Here is a 17,732-nt window from a genome sequence, read left to right on the forward strand (position 1 = left end):
GAGCATGCTAGGTGTCTATTGACAAGTGCCTCTGGATTGGCATCCGAGGAAAAGAGGAAGGAAGTCAAAGTGTACTAAGGGGACATATGAAGTATGATACAGGCACAGTGTCACGTCCTGCTGACCCCATAAGGAGCTCTGAACAAAAAGGGCTATTACTACACTAAGCCAAGATAGCCAGCCCTTTGTACTGTTAATTGACCCATCATTGCTGTGAGCTATGTCCAGCAAGGGCATGGATTTGAATTGGGTAACTCTTTGCAACTGAAACAGTCCCTGCACAGGCTTAGTTGAATACTGTCTGTTGAAAGAATTCATGGGTTCTCATCCTTACACATCTGTGTGGTAGTCAACAAACAAGGGTGACTTTTCTCTTAGGGAACATTTAACAATATCACTAGCTTTGATTATCATGACTGAAGAAACGTTCATGGCCTCTAGTGAGAAGTGTAGGGACACTAAACATGCACAGGACAGCCTGCAAAAACAAAGAATGATCTGGCCTAAACCATCAGTGGTGCTGAGACGGAGAAGCCCTACTCTAGGCCAGTAAGTCCTTCTTTGAAATAACCTAATGGACATCACTGTGTCCACCTCCAGATTCATCATTAGTGAAGATACGACTACTTGCCCCCCTTAGTCTTGTGAATGTTTCAGCAAACCCAGGTCTATGTTTTCCCTTTGCTAATGAGGAAATTGGCATGTGGAGGAGTTCAGAAAAATGTCTCACCTCATGAGCGGCAAGGATATCAATGTGACTGCTTGCTGAAACCATTGTGGTAACTTCTGCTTTCAGCTTGAAGGAGCTCAGAACATGCTACCCCTCAATATACTTCTCTTCCCTTTTGGCCATTTTGAGTCAAAAGCACTTGCAAAAGAGAGGAAGAATAAGAACAGCTTCTTAGAAGCTGAAGATGAGATTCTCATGTGATGATGTCCTTGTGATCAAGGACAGGAGGTCGAGTTCAAGGGAAGTGTGTACAAACTATCATTGTTGCACTGCTCTGTTCTTTCTAATCACCTCTCCACCCAAGTACCTACTATAGACTGTCTCTTGCCTTGCTACATATTTACAACTTACTGTCCTTTGTTCAATTCAATATTAAAGTGTTCAGCTGTAACTTTGGATCTTCATTTCCTTACGAAAATTCCATTGTCGCATAAAACCTGCATTCAATAAATCTGTATTCTTTCCTCCCCTATCCACTGTTGTCAAGTTTGCTGAAAACCTATAAAAAGTAGTTGCCAAATCTTGCTTCCATCACCCCACAATGACTTGGTGTAGTAGTTTTCAGACCTTTCTTTCTCTTTCAACAAAAGATAGAGGATGGTCATATCAGTTTTCTCCTGCAGAATTCCTGGGCCTTAAGCTATAAGCTTACCTCTCCTTGTTCTACTTAAAAGGCACAGTGCCATGTAAGTGACATAAATTGTAGAAATGACCCTGAGTCAGTTTTAGTTTATGTTTTGCCCAAGATCTGCCCTGGACTCAGTGCTTACTGTTTGCCATGGTCATTATGAAGGTCTTAATCTGAGAGTAAAAGCTGTTAGTAGTCTGGTTGAATTTTTGTAGAAAACCTATAGCATGTTCAGCATCGACTTCATACTATCATGAAATGTCACTCGATGGATTGAATTATTCAGAAATTCTTCAGATGTAGTTAGCTGTCAAGAATTCAGGAAAATCCTGGGCTGGAGGGGTGGCTTAGCAGCTAAGGAATTTGCCTACAAAGCCAAAGACCTATGTAAGATTTCCCAGGACCCACATAAGCCAGATACATGATGTAACACATGCATCTGGAGTTTGTTTGAAGTAGCTGGAAGCCTTGGTATGCCATTCTCTCTCTCTCTCTTTGTCTTAAATAAATAAATAAAAAATGCTTTAAAAAAAGAATTCAGGAAGATCCTAGTAGTATATAGCTCCATGGCAGAGCCAGTGGCTAGCATGTATGAGACTTAAGAGTTTAACCTTGATCATACACATACACACAAAGTACAGAAAGAAAGAAAAAAGCCTGGGTATCAAATAAATATCTTAGAACAATTAAAAGATAGAATCTATTGTACCTGAGAAGCTGCTCAATTTTCTTATTATAAGCATCACTATTTATTAATCAAACTTACTTCAGTAGATAAAGACCCCTATAATTTTGTAGACATATAGTTGAGCTTAAGAGTACCTGATTGTGTCTAGATAGATAGCTTAGTGGTTAGGGTGCTTGCATGTGAAGACTAAGGACGTATGTTCAATTCTACAGTACCCACGTAAGCCAGATGCACAAGGTGGCATATGCATCTTGAGTTCATTTGCAGTTGATGAAGGTCCTGGCATGCTCATCTCATTTTCTCTCTCTCTCCCCTTCTAATAAATAAATAAATAAAAAATTTTAAAATGAGAACCTATTTTCTATCTCTAAAGTGAAACAAAAAATCTTGATAATTTCAGAATAACATACTATAAAAGGAATAAAATTCAACTACATAGAATGTTACAGATAATAAAGAAAACAGTAACTAAAGCTTATAAAGAAAGGTGTGTGATTTAGAAGTTTCTTCATTGTTATTAACTTTAATAGCAGTGTTAATTATTAGAGTCTGTTGCAATTTAGTCTTCAGATTCTAATACTGAATTAAGAAGAAGGAAAAAAAAAACTCTGTCATGAATTGCCATGACACATGTTTTCTACTGTGGGCTTTTTTTTCTTTCTTTTTTTTTTTTTTCTAAAATAAATTTATAGGTCTGGAGAAGTGGCTTAGCAGCTAAGACACTTGTCTTCAATGCCTAAGTACATAGGTTTTATTCCCCAGTACCCAAGTAAGCCAGATGCATTTGGTGGGACATGTGTCTGGAGTTTTTTGCAGTGGCTAGAGGTCCTGGCACACCCATTCTCTCTCAAATAAATAAAAATAAAATATTTAAAAATAAAATATTTTGTAATTTGCAAGGAGAGGGAGAAAGAGAAAGAATGGACACTCTAGGGCCTCTAGCCACTGCAAACAAACTGCAGATTCATGTGCCACTTTGTGCATCTAGCTTAAATGGGTATTGGGCAATCAAACCTGGATCCTTAGGCTTTGTAGGCGAGTACCTTAACCACTGGGCAATCTCTCCAGCTCCAAGCTTTTGTTTACAATAGAAACTTACAACGGCCAGAAAGACTCAAACAACTGGATCAAGGGCCAGCTATATTGGCCTTCTTAGCAGCAGATAAACCAGAGATTCTATGTCATGTAATAGGGGAACGAGAGAAGAAACACCCTGAGGTTGTTCTGTGAATTCCACATATGTGCAGTGTCATGTACACACCCATACACACACACACACACACACACACACACACACTCACTGCACATACATATACACAATTGTTTTAAAAAATAATAAAATAAACAATACTCTTCATTATAAATTTTAAATAGCCAATTGATTCTCCCCACATGATTTTGGGAAACTTTACCAAAATTCTATCTCTAGGCAGTCTGTAATTTCAGTTGTAACATGAAATGGATCATGACTATTGACTGATATTTCCAGATTTCTCACCACAAATGCAGCATCATATGACACAGAGCCAGGGAAAGGTACTGAGTGACTACCATCATACCATAGCTCTGATGGACTCATGTGAGAACATGTGTGGTATCAAGAACATGGCAGTCGTGAACATGGCAGTGTAACTATGCTGATCAAGTTCTAAGATTATTGGTTACTCTGCTTCACCATAATATATTTCAGTACAAGTTTTGATGTAATTCCCCAAAAATTGGTTTACATGATTCCTGGAAATTTAAGTCGGTTCTTGGGAGTTGGTATAACTAGTGTAACTAGGGCTAGAGAGATGGCACAGCACTTAAAGCTACTTGCTTGTAAAGCCTTCCAGCCCAGGTCAGATTCCCAAGCACCCACATAAAGCCAGGTGCGCAGATTGGCACATGTATCTAGAGTTCATTTGCAGTTGCCAGAGGCCCTGGCTTGCCCATTCTCACTCTTTCTTTCTGTCTGCCTCTCTGGCTCAAATAAATTTTTAAAAAGTTAAAAAAATAATCATTATATCTCCTAACTGATAACTATGGGTAAATGGAAACCATTTGATGATGCAGCAAAATATATGTCAAGATAGATGATGTTGAGCAGAGATGTTCATTTTAAATTTATTGTTTTGTTTGTGGTTTATTCACAGGCATTTCCCTGCATTTCAACCGGCATTTATGGTAAGTGATTAGCTTTGATGATGTTTGTGTCTTTTTTTGCTACTGTTGTTGTTATTAAATTGGTGGGGAGGGGGCAGTTAACTGGGAAAAAAAGAGATTTCCTAATGAATATATTTTACTGTGACTTAAAGAGATTCAAAATGCATTTCAAATGCCATTACAGAGCCTCAGAGGATTATTCAGATAGTTTTGTGTTTTTGAATTTGGTTGTTGTTTGTTATTTGGAAAAATAACGTCCATGTCGAAAAAACTGGTTTAATCTGGGTATAATGGTACACCGCTGTTATCTCAGGATTCAGAAGGCTGAGGCAGAATGATCTTGAGTTCAAGATTAACATGGATTATGGAGTATGAACCCTATTTCAAAACATCAAAACCCAAACCAACTAATCAAATAAAAGCTGTTACAGATAAAATTTCAAACATCATTTTTTGTTTTGTGTTGTTTTGTTTTGTTTTTTAGAGGTGGGGTCTCACTGTAGCCCAGGCTGACCTAGAATTTACTCTGTAGTTCCAGGCTAGCCTCAAAATCATAGCAATTGTCCTACCTCTTTCTCCCAAGTATTGGGATTAAAGGCATGCTTTACCACATTTTCATCCTCCTTTTAAACATACAAAGACATAAATAAATTTCTTAACATACCAATTCACTTCCTCAAAGAAAAGTTGTTGTTGTTTTATTCCCCTCCCTATTTGAAAGCACAGTAATTCGGGGGAATATATAAAGTGCCCATTGTTCCAGTTCCAGCTAGGAAGAGTGAACATGAACCTGCACGTAACAGAATATGATCAAAGGCTCTTGAGCAGATGGGAAACATGCACCAAGTGGCATTTCAGAAAAATTAATCTCACAAGGTTGCAATATGGAATACGAAATGAAAGGAGCAGAACCGAAAGATTGTTCTGGAAACTTGCTCTAAATCCATTGTACTGTGTTACAAAATGTTAGAAGTTCTGTTCACTTGCTTTTTAATTGTTTTTCTTTGTCACTAAGAATTGCCCTTTCAGCACTCGGGAGGCAGAGGTAGGAGGATCGCCATGAGTTCAAGGCCACCCTGAGACTACAGAGTTAATTCCAGGTCAGCCTGGACCAGAGTGAGACCCTACCTCAAAAAACAAAAAAAAACCCAAAAAACAAAACAAAGAATTGCCCTTTAAAAAAATGAAGTATTATACCAAACCTCTACAAATAAAGGTAAAAGTCAAACTGATCTAGTTAGTGAAGAAGGAGATGCAGGTCTCTGAGTAAGAGCAAAAAAATACTGCTTAAAAATATATGGGCCCTGATGCTTTTGAGCATTTGTATATTAGCTACCTAATGCTTCATCATGTTACTCAATCAAGTTTTGCTTATATGCCTTGTACTCATAGCAAGTTTTTTTTTTTTTTTTCTTTTTTCTGGTGCTAGGTATTAGACAAGGGGACTTTAGAACAAGGGACTACACACATGCTAGGCAAGCACAATAGCACTGAACTGCACTCCCAGTACACAGGCTTTTTAAAGAATAGTGATAGACTTGTGCATATCCTTTGTATATCCAGAGCCAAGCAGGGAACTGTGTCTCTCAGAGAAACTCAGCACATATGTGTTATTGAGATCTATACTGATTGTATTAACACATGGTGCCTACCTAAGGATACAGGAAAATAAATTGTTGATTGGCTAACTAACAGGCAGAGTAAGGTAATCAGTTATTTTCTTTTTGTAATTTATTTTGTAATTTAGCATAAAATATAATTACACATATTCATGTGATACCATGGGACGTTTGGTACATGTGTATATTGTGCAATCTTCAAATAAGAGCATGCATATCTGTCATTGCAAGCACCTTTGTGGTGAAAACATTTACAATGATTTCTCTTAGCTTTTTGAAATGTGTAGTACCTTATAATTAACTATAGTTATTCTGCCCAGGTAGTATTTTTTTCCACAATTTTTATTAACATTTTCCATAGCTATAAAAAATATCCCATGGTAATACCCTCCCTCCCCCCCCCCCGCACTTTCCCCTTTGAAATTCCATTCTCCATCATATTACCTCCCCATCTCAATCATTGTACTTACATATATACAATACCAACCTATTAAGTACCCTCCTCCCTTACTTTCTCTTCCCTTTATATGTCCTTTTTAACTTACTGGCCTCTGCTACTAAGTATTTTCCTTCTCACACAGAAGCCCAAACAACGTAGCTAGGATCCACATATGAGGGAGAACATGTGGCGCTTGGCTTTCTGAGCCTGGGTTACCTCATTTAGTATAATCCTTTCAAGATCCACCCATTTTTCTGCAAATTTCATAGATTCATTTTTCTTTACTGCTGAGTAGAACTCCATTGTATAAATGTGCCACATCTTCATTATCCACTCATCAGTTAAGGGATATCTAAGCTGGTTCCATTCCCACATATTATAAATTGAGCAGCAATAAACATGGTTGAGCACGTACTTCTAAGGAAATGAGATGATTCCTTCGAATATATGCCTAGGAGTGCTATAGCTGGGTCATATGGTAGATCAATATTTAGCTGTTTTAGGAACCTCCACACTGATTCCCACAATGGCTGGACCAGATTGCATTCCCACCAGCAGTGAAGAAGGGTTCCTTTTTTTCCACATCCCCGCCAAAATTTATGATCATTTGTTTTCATGATGGTGGCCAATCTGACAGGAGTGACATGGAATCTCAATGTAGTTTTAATCTTCATTTCCCTGATGACTAGTGATGTAGAACATTTTTTTAGATGCTTATATGCCATTCATATTTCTTCCTTTGAGAATGCTCTATTTAGCTCCATAGCCCATTTTTTGATTGGCTTGTTTGATTCCTGATTATTTAACTTTTAGAGTTCTTTGTATATCTTAGATAGTAATCCTCTATCAGATATATAGCTGGCAAAGTTTTTTTCCCATTCTGTAGGTTGCCTCTTTGCTTTTTGCACTGTGGCCTATGCAGTGTAAAATTTTTGTGATTTCATGAGGTCCCAGTGATTAATCTGTGGTTTTATTGCCTGAGCAATTTGGGTTGTATTCAGAAAGTCTTTGCCAAGACCAACATGTTGAAGGGTTTCCCCTACTTTTTCTTCTAACAGTTTCAGAGTTTCAGGTCTGATGTTAAGGTCTTTAATCCATTGGGACTTAATTCTTGTGCATGGCAAGAGAGAAGAATCTATTTTCATCCTTCTGCAGATATATATCCAGTTTTCCCAACACCATTTGCTGAAAAGGCTGTCTTTTCTCCAATGAGTATTTTTGGCATTTTTATCAAATATCAGGTGGCTATAGCTACTTGGGCTTACATCCGGGTCCTCTATTCTGTTCCACTGTTCTACATGTCTGCTTTTGTGCCAGTACCATGCTGTTTTTGTTACTATGGCTCTGTAATATAGGTTAAAAAATCCTTATTTTTGTTGCTAGGTATTATTTTAGATATTCGAGTTTTTTGTGATTGCAAATGAATTTTTGGATTATTTTTTTCTATTTCCATGAAGAATGCCTTTGGAATTTTGATGGGGATTGAATTAAATGTGTATATTGCTTTTGGTAAGATTGCCATTTTCACAATATTGATTCTTCCAATCCAGGAACAAAGGATTTTTTTTGCACTTCCTAGTGTCTTCTGCAATTGCTTGCTTGAGTGTTTTAAAGTTCTCATTGTAGAGACTTTTTACTACCTTGGTTAGGTTTATTCCAAGGTACTTTTTTTTTTTTTTTTGATGCAATTGTGAATGGGAGTGATTCTCTGATTTCATCCTCTGTGTGTTTGTTGTTAGCATATATGAAGGCTACTGATTTTTGTGCATTTATTTTGTATCCTGCTACATGGCTGTATGTTTTCATCAACTCTAACAGTTTGGTAGTAGAGTCTTTAGGGTCCTTTATGTATAGAATCATGTCAGCTGCAAATAACGATAACTTGATCTCTTCCTTACCAATTTGTATCCCTTTTATGTGTGTCTCTTATCTTATTGCTATGGCTAAGATTTCCAGTACTATATTAAATAAAAGTGGGGACAGTGGACACCCTTGCCTTGTTCCTGACTTTAGTGGAAAATCTTCCAGTTTTTCCCCATTTAGTAATATGTTGGCTGTAGGCTTGTCATAAATAGCTTTTATTATGTTGAGATATGTTCCTTCTATTCCCAGTCTCTGTAGGACTTTTATCATAAAGGGATGTTGGATTTTGTCAAACACTTTCTTTGCATCTAATGAGATGATCATGTGATTTTTTGTCCTTCAATCAATTTATATAATGTATTACATTTATAGATTTGTGTATATTAAACCATCCCTGCATGTCTGGGATAAAGCCTACTTGGTCAGGGTGAAAGATCTTTTGATATATTTTTGATATACAAATTCTGTTTGCCAATATTTTGTTGAGAATTTTTGCATCTATGTTCATGAAGGAGATTGGTCTGTAATTTTCTTCCTTTGTTCTATCTTTGCCTGGTTTTGGTATCAGGGTGATTCTGGCCTCATAGAAGGAGTTTGGTAGAATTCCTTCTTTTTCTGTTTCCTGGAAAAGCTTAAGAAGCAATGGTGTGAGCTCTTCCTTAAAAGTCTGGTAAAATTGAACAGTGAATCCATGTGGGCCTGGGCCTTTTTTAGTTGGGAGATTATTGATAACTGTTCAGATCTCCATGCTAGTTATAGGTCTATTTAAGTGATTAATCTCATCTTGATTTAATTTAGGTAGGTCAAATAAATCAAGGAACTTTTCCATTTCTTTGAGATTTTCATACTTTGTGGAGTATATGCGTTTATAATATGTCCCTATGATCTTTTGAATTTCTCTGGAATCTATTCTGATGTTACCTTTTTCATCTCTGATTTTATTAATTTGTGTCTCTTCTCTCTTTCTTTTGGTCAGATTTGCTAAGAGTTTATCAATCTTGTTTATCCTTTCAAAGAACCAACTCTTTGTTTCATTAATTCTTTGGATTTTTTTTGTTTCTATTTCATTAATTTCTGCACTAATCTTTATTATTTCTTCCCGTCTACTGATTTTTGGTTTGCCTTGTTCTTCTTTTTCCAAGGCTTTAAGGTGAATCATTAGGTCATTTACTTGCAACCTTTCTAATTTCTTAATATAGGCACTTAAGGCTATAAATTTACCTCTTAGAACTGCCTTCATTGTGTCCCAGAGATTTTGGTATGTTGTGTTCTCATTGTTATTTGACTCTATAAATTTTTTGATTTCCTTCTTGATTTCTTCATTGACCCATTCATCATCTAGTTGTGTATTGTTTAGTTTCCATAATTTTGTGAAAGCTCTATAGCTTTTCTTGCTACTGATTTGTAGTTTAATTCCACTGTGGTCAGATAGAATGCAAGGAATTATTTCAATTTTCCTGAATTTGTTAAGATTTTCTTTGTGTCCTAATATATGGTCTATTTTAGAGAATGTTCCATGTGCTGCTGAAGAGAATGTATATTCTGCAGCCTTTGGATGAAATGTCCTGTATATATCTGTTAGGTCCATTCCTTGTATGACCTCATTTAGTCCAAATGCCTCACTGTTTATTTTTTCCTGGGATGACCTGTCAATTGATGAGAGTGGGGTGTTGAAGTCACACACTACCACTGTGTTTGGTGTTATTTGTGACCTTAGTTCTAATAGTGTTTGTTTGATGAATTTGGGAGCCCCCATGTTAGGTGCATATATGTTTAGGATTGTAATGTCCTCCTGTTGGAGTGTGTCCTTAATCAATATAAAGTGACTTTCCTTAATTTCTTGACTAACGTTGGACTGAAGTCTACCTTGTCAGATATTAGGATAACAACCCCTGCTTGTTTCCTAGGCCCATACACTTGAAACACCATTTTCCAAACTTTCACCCTAAGATAATGTCTATCCTTTGTAGAAAGGTGAGTTTCTTGGAGACAACAAATTGTAGGATCCTGCTTTTTAACCCAGTCTGAAAACCTATGTCTTTTGGTTGGGGCATTGAGGCTGTTGATATTAAGAGATATTGTTGAAAGGTGTATATTTATGATTGCCTGATTGCCTTTTTTTTTTTTTTTTTGTGGTTCCAATTCTACCTTTGCTCTCTTGTGTTAACTAGTATTTGAGTATTGCTTGTTTTTTCCAGGTTCCTTATATGTGTGTTTATCCTTTTCTTCAGCATGGAGGATTCTATGAAGCATTTCTGTAGAGCTGGTTTTGTCTTCAAATACTCATTTAACCTGCTTTTGTCATGGAATGTCCTTATTTCTCCATCTATTTGAATGGATAGCTTTGCTGGATAAAGTAACCTTGGTTGACAGTTATTATCTTTCAGAACTTGGAATATATCACTCCAAGCCCTTCTGGATTTTAAAGTTTGTTTTGAATAATCTGCTGTAATCCTGATGGGCTTGCCTTTGTAGGTAACTTGATTTTTCTTTCTAACTGCTTTCAATATTTTTTCTTTGGTTTGTGTGTTTGGTACTTTGATTATAATATGGCGAGGAGAGGTTCTTTCCAGGTTTTATCTGGCTGGTGTTCTAAAGGATTCCTGTATCTGCATTGGCACCTCTTTCCCAATTTGGGGGTAGTTTTCTTCTATGATTTTGTTGAGGACACCTACTATGCCTTTGGAGTGAACTTCTCCTTCTACTATGCCCTGAACTCTTTTTTGGATCTTTTCATAGTGTCCCAAATATCTTGAAATTCCCACTCATACTTTTTCTATAAGTTTGTCTTTCTTTTTGTTGGACTGTATTAGATCTTCTACCTGGTCTTCTAGCTGAGATATTCTGTCCTCTCCTTCATCCATTCTACTGGTGAGATTTTCTACAGTGTTGCTTTTTTTTTTTTTAATTTCATTAACTGTATTCTTCATTGCTAGTAATTCTAACTGGTTTTTCTATTTCCTAATTTATGTCTGGTATTCCCTCCTTTATTTCATTAAATTGGTGTCCTGCATCTTCTTTGATTTCCTCTTTTATTCCTTTGATTTCCTCTTTGATTCCTTTGATTTATTCTTTGATTTCTTTGAACATATTTACAATCATTCTTTTGAAATCTTTCTCAGATATGTCCTCTAACTCGTTCTCACTGGAGGCCATTTCTGATGCATTAATACTTTTAGGTGGATTTATATTGTCTTGCTTTTTGGTGTTTCTGGTGTTATAATGTTCATAGTTTGCATCTTGGATTAAGTTAATGCTTGGATGTTTTAGCTAGCTGGGTATTCTTAGTTGTATCAATTGATTTGATGTTATATATATTCAGGGTAGGAGCTTAAGGTGTTTGGTGTGGCTCTTAAGACTCTCAGAGTATCTACAAAGGTGTTTCTAGGGGTTGAGTTTCCCTGCTATGTTAGTATTCAAGTAGGCTGAGTGGAATAAAATACAGGTAGATTCTAAAATTTAACTAAACACTGTACACATTCAATCAAAAACAGTACTGAGTATTTATGCAAGAGTAGTTATTATAACAACCAGATCCTCTATCAATAAAGTAGTTAAGATTTCTGGTGTGTTGAGGGATCTAAGTCAGCTTGTGACCAAGTGAGACCCTTCCCTGGTGCAATCCCGGTTACCTTGGATGATTTTGGTCTCAGTCAAGTTGCTACCTGGTCGTCGGGCTGCTGTTCTGATTTCTGGAGCTGGGCACTGGCTTTTCCTGCAGAGCAAACCGAGCCTGGCAAGTGTGGCCCTGCAGATCGGCACCCCCGCTGCTGGACCGCTACTGCTGCTGCTGAAGCTGCTACTGCTGGATATGTCGCCGCTGCTGCTAAAGCTACCGCTGCTTTTTCTGTCACCACTGCTGCTGCTGCTGCTGAAGCTGCCACTACTGGATCCACCAGTGCCGGGGCCGCTGTTGCTGGTGCCGGAACTGCTGATGTTGCTGCGGGACTCTGCTCCTGCTTGTGTCCCACTATTGGCTCAAGTTGGCGTGGCTGGGTCCCAGGACCACTGCTCTGTTCACTGGAGCTTGGCACAGGTGGTGGGGGAGGGGAGGGAGCCTCAGCTTCTCTGGTTCTCTCGCTGTTCCACATGTTCTACCTTTTGATCTGCTCCTTTGTTGTTCACTGCTGCTCTCCCTTCACGTTTCTTGAGTTGTGTAGAGTGCCAGTGTGAGTGGAAGCTCCCTGCACCTGGCTTTTCCTGAGGCTCCAGCCGAGCCTTGGGGCTTTCTGTTGCGCTGCCGCTGTCACAGTTGGCGGACCTGCCGGTGCCACTTTTGCCAGCCGGTGCAGGCTCTGGATGCTCTGGATCTCTTCTACTTCTCCACTGCCATTTCAATTTCCTATACACCTCACTTTTTAGTGAAAGAGTGTATTTTTCTGAGTTTTTTTGGTCTCCCCCCCCCCCCACCCCCAGGCTGCTTTGGCATGGTACCTACACCCCTATCTTAACCGGAAGTCCCAGGAAGTATTTTTTTAATGGGTAAACATCTCTATTCTAGGAAAAATAAGTGTTTTTTAAAAGGCATTTTCAAACTTGAAATGGTATTTACTGGAATCTCAGTGGCGATGGCTACCCCAACAATGTATAATGTAATACAGAGAATTTGCTCAGTTTGTAAGCCAGGCTAAATATGATATTTTACTTCACCTAGGAAAAACTCTTTAGTTTTTTTTAATGGCTCCTGGGACAAATGTTAATAGGGAGCATACATGTTAGCAAGTTCAACCTTTGTGACTCCTGACTTGACCTAGAGCTCTCCTACTTCTTCAGCCCCGATCAGGTACTTGTTGTCTGTGGGTTTACCTTCTTGCTTAGGTTGAGGGTTGACACAGTAGCTGCGACTTTGGTTACTTTGTTTGAATATGGTACAAAGGTGCAGTGAAGCAGTTTGGTTAATGAAAAGAAATGCTGACGCTTAGGTGATTTCAAAAGCATTCCCACTCCATGGGCACTCAGAAATCACTGCCTGCAGGACCTGCCCTGGTCCATTCACACCACTCTGTAGAGCCACCTATCCAAAAAGGGTTGTGCCCTCTCTGAGCCTTCTTTCTCCTCAGCCCAGAGAAGGCAAACCCTGAAATGTAGCAAAACCAGAAGAACCTTTCTGGAGGACACTGCTCAACAACTATGCACCTTGTGACTCGACCTGTTTCCAGGAGACATGACTAGAACAGACCCCCTGCCTCCTTTGAAGTTGCCCTTGAAGAGGAACCAGACTTTGCACACAGCCTTTCAGGATTGCTGTGACTCCTGCCAACATAAGGTCTTCAGGTCCAGGACAGCTGCCCAGGGCCTCAGACCACCTGCTGACACTCAGGATGAAAAGCCTCATTTGGTAACAAACCAAAAAAAAAAAAAAAAAAAAAGCCGGAGTTTTGGAAAAATAGATCCAGGTGAAGCTTACAGGGGTTTAATAGCCCCCTCCCCTGATTCCTGTTAAACATTTGAATTGGCTTTTATTCCAGTCTCCTAGGGACACAGCTGAACTTCCCTAATGGACATTTCAGACCTTGTGCATGTCTTCTGCCCTGGAAGGCTCACTCAGATACCCTGGTGCTAGCAGGTTTAAGCAAAAAAAAAAAAAAAAAAAAAAAAAAAGAAAGAAAAAAGGAAAGGCTAGACATGATACATAGCAAAGGAATTTTTACTGGAAGTGAGCAACTAAAATAATGTTAGCCATTTTATGAGAGTCGCTATAGTTAACAGATATTAAGTCCAGGCAGCAGTGTATCTGTTGAGTACTTAGAAATTGAGAAAATAGTCTCTCTGGGGATAAAGGAAAAGTACTTGAAGTGTGCTTTCCAGGTACAATGTGGCATTTTTAGAAAGGAAGGAATTCAGACAATGACCTATTGGCTCTATACCTGAAGAAAATTGTAAGTACAGCATACTTAGCTGAAGCAACTTTGACATGTGCTCATTCTCTCTGCTAGCACAGGGAAGGCCTGTTTCTGTTGAATCTTTAGATTTCCCCCTGGTTTCTACCAGTGTGCCGCTGGGCCCCACATTCTAATTGAATACCTCATTGACATTCAAGTTCATTCCTCTGCTTCTCATGGGCACACAGGAAACCAGTACTGTGATGTTTTTTTAACCTTCTATGTACATGTCAAATATTTTTTATCAGTATATCTGTCTAAATCCACATATGTGACTTGGAAAGAAACAGGACACTCTCCAACGACCATGCTAAGGGCATGCCTGCCTCTGTCAGCTTTAAATGCTGGCAGATTTGAGAAGATAGGTTAAACGTTGCTGTAAAGTTCTGAGCTAGCTGAAATAGTTCTCTCATGTAATGCATTTGGGAACCACAGAAAAATTGACCACAGTGTGCATCCCTTCCTTACATCTCCCTAAACCCACTCCCCCTTCTTCTTGGTTTCTTCCCTTCTCTTCCCTTGGATATTCCCATCTGCTTTGAAAACTTCCTTCAGGTGTTCTAATGATGACTCTTACTGCTTACAAAATCTGCTTTCTGCCATGCCGGTTCTCATGCTTGGCAAATCAGATCCACTGTAAGAAACATCATTACTGTTGGCACCCTTTGAAATAATCACTGGCACACAAAGTAAAGTAACATTTGAATTGTTACATCTTACTTCCCTTGAGAAACTATGGGGCTGGTGCCAACCCATTTCAATATTTCATTTGAATATTATTTTATGAGCTGACTCTCCAGAGCAATAGAGAAAGAGCATGAGACAACAAAATCTAGGCTGTTAAATTGTTGCTGACCCTCTGAGGGCTTCCAATTTGAATAGACAACTTTAGCCAAAATATACACAACAGACACATACATGTTAACATATACCACCTACAAAATGTTGTATAAATTTTTCAATAAGAAGGACGGGTCTTCAATGTTAAAAGGGCATCGATATAGGGCTAGAGAGATGGGTCAGTGGTTAAGTAGCTGGCCTGCAAAACCTCATGATCAGGGCTTGATTCCCAGTACTCACATAAAGCCAGATGTAATGTGGTGCACAGCATGCAGCTGTAGGTCTTTCATAGTGGCTGGAGTCCCTGGTGTACCCATTCTCTCTTTTTCTCTCTCTCTCTCTTCCCTATTTTTCTCTGCTTGCAAATAAATAAAAAATATATTTTTTAAAAATACATCAATCTAATAAATGAAAAGTAAAGTACTAACTTTGTGCTGAAAAATACTTTCAGGTTTCTAACAATATTTACTAGTTTACCATACAGAAAAAAGGCAGTGAGACCCATGGTCAAGTTCCCCCCCCAAAAAAAAACCAGGAAGCTTAATCTACGGTGCTGAGGACAGTGAGAGCCCCATGCCAGTCTCCCCGGTATTCTATTCAAACTGAACAACTTGGGGACCCAATAAACAGCCAGTATCTCCAAAGTCACAACAAGTACAACTTTATTTCTGTTTCTGAGTCCTGACTATGTACTCCCCTGTAATTGTGTCAAGCTGAAAATTTGGCTAACATCTGACATGAAATAATGAGTTCCAAACCCACCTTTCCTCAGATGCTGACATGTAATGCTGCACTGTATTTTGTTTTTTTAAAAAATGACTTTCCTTGTAGAAGAAACATTAAAACATTGGGACTTCTCAGGGACCAGGAAAAGCACATTAATAAATTGCAAAACCTATCTATTTAGCAATAACTGTAGGGATGTCTTTCAGACAATTTGAAAAATAGGAGTGCGGTTAAGAAGCCTTCCCTACAGAACTGCTGGGTGTGTTTAAGAACTGACCACATCCCAGTGTGGCTACTGGAGCAATGTCTACACTTTAGCTCATTTTTCTCACCCACGCTTGAGTGGCACTCCTTTACCTTGCTCTGTGGGAATACATATATCTAAAGGGCAAGTTTAAATGAACATAGCTCAACTCTCTTTTGAAGGGATTTCAAAAATATTTTAGACAGTTCTTAGAGAAATCAGTTATATTTATTTCTTCAAGATGGTGGTTTTCATGTCAAATCTTTTGGAGTCAGTGATTCTATTTTTCCATGAAGATTAGTATAAAATATTAATTATACTTAATGGGTTTCATTATGATGCATTCATACATGCTCATAATACTTTATTATATCCTACTCAGCCCCTCATCACCCACTTTTAGCCCTCTCCCAGTGTGGATGATCCTCTCCCCAGCTAACCTCCCTTCTATGTTTATGTTATTATTATTATTAGTTTGATGACTCAGTGAGTTCAATGGGATCATTTATTAGAACATGGGTGAGAGGTTGTTTTCACGGATGTAGGGTTACAGCTTCATTTCTCTGCATTTTGCTATCAGAGTGTGTGGTATCTTCAGTTATAGATCTTACCATCTAGTTCTGGTGGGCAACTGACACAGGTGGAAATTGCATGTTGGTTGTCTTAGAGGTTTCCTGACCAATAATTCATAGATAGCCCACATCTGGCACTAGTGTTTTCATTTAAAATACTAGGGTTCTGGGGATCAACATTATCCAGCTATGAAAGGCAACTCTTTTCAATCTCTTTATTTTCTTTTATTTTAAATTAGTTTATCAAGTGTAAGTTTCCATATGGCTTTTCCACGAATCCTCAGTTTTTGCTGAGCTTCCCCTCTACTCTCTCTTCTCTTCCATTTCTCTGTCACCCTTTTAAATCTGTCCACCTCAATATTCTTCCTTCAACTTTCCTATCACAGGCATTCAGCTACATCTCCTCCAATGCCTCATCTATTTCTTCTCATGGCTTTCTTTTTCTTTTCATGGGTTCTGTACACTTTCCTGCATGAACACAAATAGAAGCTAGGATCTTCATATGAGAGAAAACAGACAGCATTTATCTTTCTGAGCTTGGATTACCATGATTAATGTGTTTTCCAATTCCATCTGTGTTTTTCTGAAAATTCCATAAAAATTTCCATAATCTTACTTTTCCTTGCAGTTGAGTGAAACTACTCTTTCATTTTCAAGTCATCACTTGGTGGACTTCTAGGCTGGTTCCATTCCCTTGTATTGTGAATAGAGCAGCAGTGAACCTGGGTGTACAAGCAGCTGACCCGTATGGTCGTACTGTTTTCCATATTTTGAGAAACCTACACCCTGATGTCCATACTGGCAGCATCAGTTTACAGTTCCACCAAGAGTGAATAAACTGTAGGTTGCTTTTGGTAGAATGGTCCTTTTCACAGAATTAATTCTCTTGATCCATGGATATGGGCAGAGGGCATCATTCCATCTTCTAATGTCTTCCACAAGTTCTTTTCTTCATGGTTTTTAAGTTCTCATTGTTGAACTCATTTACTCCCCTTAGGTTTATTCCAAAGTATCTTCCTCTGAGGGCTCTTTTGAATGGGACTGTTTCTCTCATTTCTTTTTTAGCTTTTCAGCCTATTAATCGTTGATATATGTGTAGGAAGGATACTGATGATTGTGTGTTGATTTATGTGTGCTGCCACTTTGTTAGCAGTGTTTATCTACTACAATAAGCGTGTCCTGGTGGAGTTTCTAGAGTCTCTTGTATAGTCCACATTATCTGCAAGTAAAGATCATTTGGGTCCTTCCTTTCCAATTTATATACCTTTGATTTCCTGCTCTTGTCTTATTGCTTTAGCCAAGATATCAGACACTATTCTGAGTAGGAGAGAAAATAATGGACACTACTATCTTCTC

The 17,732-nt window shown here is 38.4% G+C and overlaps 1 protein-coding gene across 5 annotated transcripts in view; it reads left to right on the forward strand.

The window, feature by feature from the left end:
- Positions 1-17,732, forward strand: part of Macrod2 (mono-ADP ribosylhydrolase 2) — a 2,207,522-nt gene that overhangs the window by 1,541,905 nt on the left and 647,885 nt on the right. For all 5 annotated transcript variants that reach the window (XM_045156295.1, XM_045156298.1, XM_045156294.1 and 2 more), the window contains exon 7: positions 4,182-4,212. In XM_045156295.1, coding sequence (XP_045012230.1) covers positions 4,182-4,212 — 31 coding nt within the window. The remainder of the gene's footprint in view (positions 1-4,181; positions 4,213-17,732) is intronic.

This window comes from Jaculus jaculus, chromosome 8 (genome assembly GCF_020740685.1).
Source record: "Jaculus jaculus isolate mJacJac1 chromosome 8, mJacJac1.mat.Y.cur, whole genome shotgun sequence".
Taxonomy (NCBI): Eukaryota; Metazoa; Chordata; class Mammalia; order Rodentia; family Dipodidae; genus Jaculus; species Jaculus jaculus.